Here is a 4,150-nt window from a genome sequence, read left to right on the forward strand (position 1 = left end):
AATTCCCAAGTCAAATCAGACTCATGGAGACCCCATGTATGTCAGGGTAGAACTGTGCTCCATAGATAGGGTCCTCATTGCTTGATTGCTCAAAAACAGATACCTAGGTCTTCTTCCCAGTTACCTCTGAGTGGACTCAAAGCTCCAACATTTAGGTAAGCAACCGAGAACATGAACTGTTTGCACTCAGTTCTCCCAGGACCTTCTAAAAAGCGTAGCAAAATTTCTACCTGAAATAAGAGTGGTTGGAGCACATATGTACCTGTTTCCATGTTTCACTCTGTGAGGATTTCCCCTAGGGTCATTAAATTGCTTTCACTTCTGGGCACATTTGTCTACATGCCAAGCAAGGTCTCATGGTGTCAGTCATGGCTTTGTTGCAGACAATGAAAACATATAAAATGTGCTTGATATATAACATATAAAATGTGTCACTGTCAGGGCGGATGCAGTGAGTCTGAGTTCCCACAGAAGCTGCCATTGCAGCTTTACTGAAATCAGACTGGGGCTAAGGAGATGAGAAACAGTGGCACCAGAAGCCTTTACTTCAGATGGTGAGATTTAAACACTGTACCCTACATTTGCATCGACAGGAATGAGATGCACTGGTTCTTAGCATGAACTCTCCCAGATAGTGTTTGTTCTGAGAAGCAGAGAAGGTGATCCAAAAGAAAAGAACAGGGACAATTGATATTTTCAAGAGGAAGATGAAGCAGCAGAGATAAAATGAATTCATAGCAAAAGCCAGATAGATGAAGAGTCTGACCTCCACCCAAGAACTTTTTGCAAATAGTTGACCAATAGAAAATATTTGTCTTCCAATGATTAGTAATAAAAATGAACTGGGAGAGGTAATATGGATGGCTATGTAGATTCATAAATATAGATATTTAGGCACCAGTATTAAAAAAAAGAAAGAAAGAATGAAGACCCTTAATAGAAGTTAATTGCTATGTATAGGATGAAAATCACAGACCTACAATCTTTTCAGAATTGATAGAGTTTGTAGACATCATTTAGTCCAGTATGGTCCCTTCTCTGTGAAGATCAGCTTGCTAATTAATAGCAATGTGGGGTCTAGAATCTATGAATCCTGAATTCCAATATATTTGAGTGGTATACACTAATAATTTCCCCTATTGTTCTTTATCTTTTTTTGGCCTTTTTTTTTTTTTTTTTTTAGTGACATTTCCAATGTAAAATACTAAATCTGTAACATACTCTGTTATTATACTCATAACATCTCAATTTTACCTCTGTTCCAGTCTTCATCATCATATCCTTAAAGTACTTTAAAAATATAGAACTACAAACAGGGTACAAGATGCTCTAAAAGTGAAGCCCATGAAACATTAAAATCAATGATTAGGTTGAAGAAGACATCTAAACACAAATAAGTCTCCTCTGAATATTTTGTAAAATCCTGGAAGTGAGCACAATTACTTTCCAAGTTCTTTTTTGTAAAGAAGTCACTGTAAATATGATGCTCCTTTTCCCTATATTGTTGTATATGTTGTTATGTATGTATGTATATATGGCACAGTGAATGTAGCTGATATGTTGTATTGTTGTATATATGTATGTTGTTATAACTCATACTTTCTCAAAACTTTGGCTATAATTTTTGGTGTTTTATATGTGAACAATTATTTAAATATTATCATCTCCATCATCATTATTATAGCTAACACACATACTATGTCCCAGGAACTCTTTTTAGTGCTTTCCTCCTGTTCTCATATTTAATCCCTCCAACAAGAATAGGTAAATCCTTTGAATTTTCCCACTTTTCTAAAAAAAAATCTAAGGAAAGAGCTCAGGTAAGGAACAGTTTCGATAACTTTCCTAAGGGCACACATTCAGAGATTGACAGGAAGTGAAAAGGAGAAATGGAGAAAAGGAGAAAGAGTAATATTTATCACAGATATATATTATATATAACACAATTCTAATCTGATGAAAACAGACCATGTGAAGAGGGAGAAAGAAATAGAGAAATGGATGATGGATATTAAAGATTAAAGCAGATCACTAAATCTTATCTTTTATTTCCCAAAAAAATACAGCAGGTGAAAATCTCATCCTTGAGTAGAAAGGAATCAAACAAGTCATATTGCCCCACTTTCTGTTGGTACTGGTACTTAGGCTGTTGACCAACTACTTTTGAATCATTCTCCAAAGAGACGTTGCCCCAGAAGCTATGGTCACAATTTGCAATAATAGCCACAGTGATTTCATCCTCCTTGGATTCTCTGACAAGCCATATTTAGAGAAGATACTCTTTTGGGTCATTCTGATATTTTATTGCTTGACAATTGTAGGAAACATGGTCATAGTTCTTGTCTCTTTGAAGGATCCCAAACTCCACATTCCTATGTATTTCTTTCTTTCCAACCTTTCCTTGCTAGATCTCTGTTTCACCAGCAGCTGTGTTCCACAGATTTTAGTTAATCTCTGGGGTCCAGAGAAGACCATCCGCTACATTCACTGTGCCATTCAACTCTATGTCTTCTTGTGGCTTGGCGCTACAGAATGTGTCCTCCTTGTGGTCATGGCTGTGGATCGCTATGTGGCAGTATGTCATCCACTACAATATACCACCATCATGCACCCAAAATTTTGCCTGCGACTCTCGATCCTGGCGTGGGGGACTGGCCTGGTTCAGACCCTGATCCAGTCTTCTGCTACCCTTCAGTTACCCTTCTGCAACAACCGGCTGGTGGATGATATTGTGTGTGAAGTCCCAGCTCTGATTCAGCTCTCTGGTACAGACACCATCTACAATGAAATTCAGATGTCCATAGCCAGTATTATTCTCCTAGTGGTGCCTTTGATCATTATTCTTGCTTCTTATGGTGCTATTGGTAAGGCTGTGCTAAAGATAAAGTCAACTGCAGGACAGAAGAAAGCATTTGGCACCTGCACTTCTCACCTTCTTGTGGTTTTCCTCTTCTAAGGCACTGTCACAGCTGTCTACCTTCAACCTAAGAATCGCTATGCTCACGAACAAGGCAAATTTCTCACCATTTTTTACACTGTAGTAACCCCTACTCTTAACCCTCTTATTTACACTTTAAGAAACAAAGAGGTAAAGGGGGCACTAACAAGATTAGGTAGGAGGACCTGGGATTCCTAGAATAATGAAATAGGCTGACATATGTTGAAATGTAGCCGACTTGTGGAAAGAGAACAAGCTAATCAGAGAAAGCTGGAGCTATACTTCCTAATCCTAAAGTAGGGGAGAAAGACTTGCATTTTGTTCAAGTTGAAATTTCAGTTCTACAATTGATTAGCCCTTACTCCTTTCATGGTGTTGATTTAGGCACAGTATGGTATGGAAATTAATATATTTATAGCCATTGTGTTAAAGGACACATAATACATTTGAATTTGGGGAACAAAAGAAACAAAACTTTCAAAATAAAGACACAGTAACATGTTTCATGCCTTTCTGTTTCTTTTTTATTTACTTTCTTTCCATTTTCCTTCAAATTCAACTAGAGCTGTCATCCAAAGGTCCAGTCCAACAAGTTCATAATGTTCTTAGAGACTTTTTAAGAAACTCATATGTATGTCTATCCTCTAATCTATTTCTGTCTCCTTGCCTCAGTATGACCATTTTTAATGTGCCTAGCACTGTTGTTGTTATGTGCCGTTGAGTTGAACCCGACTCATAGTGACCCCTCCTTGGGTTTCCAAGGCAGTATCACTATGGAAGTAGATTGCCCCATCTTCTTTCTGAGGAGTGGCTGGTGGGTTTGAACCGCCAGCCTTCTGGTTAGCAGTCAAGTGTCTTAGCCACTATGCTACTAGAGCTCCTCCTTGCCTAGCACTAACCAGTGCAAAAGCATTTTCCAACCTGAAGCTCACACTGCTCCCTGGTGCTTCTGTTCTAATAAGATCATATGTCAAAATTTATTTGGCCACTGAAATTCTGGGCCTCCAATTAAAGTAACAGGATTCTGTTTTTTGTCTTAATTTTGAGTTTTTGTTGTATATGGAGTGGCTTTCTTTTATCAGATCCATTTCTCATTAATTCATCTTGTTGATATTTATTGATTTCTTATTATGTACTTATTATGTACTAGATGTTGTAGATAAAATAATAGATAAGACATACAACATCATCAACATCATGGAGCTTATGGTT

General features: G+C 37.6%; 1 protein-coding gene across 1 annotated transcript; it reads left to right on the plus strand.

Moving 5' to 3' along the window:
* The first annotated feature begins 2,200 nt into the window (after positions 1 to 2,200).
* LOC103210643 (olfactory receptor 2H2-like) lies at positions 2,201 to 3,136 on the plus strand. The gene is given in 1 exon segment (XM_007956552.1): positions 2,201 to 3,136. A coding segment is annotated over 1 exon segment (936 nt).
* The last annotated feature ends 1,014 nt before the right edge of the window (positions 3,137 to 4,150 follow it).

This window comes from Orycteropus afer, unplaced genomic scaffold, assembly GCF_000298275.1.
Source record: "Orycteropus afer afer isolate SDZICR_OR568_19922 unplaced genomic scaffold, OryAfe1.0 scaffold00632, whole genome shotgun sequence".
NCBI classification, from domain to species: domain Eukaryota; kingdom Metazoa; phylum Chordata; class Mammalia; order Tubulidentata; family Orycteropodidae; genus Orycteropus; species Orycteropus afer.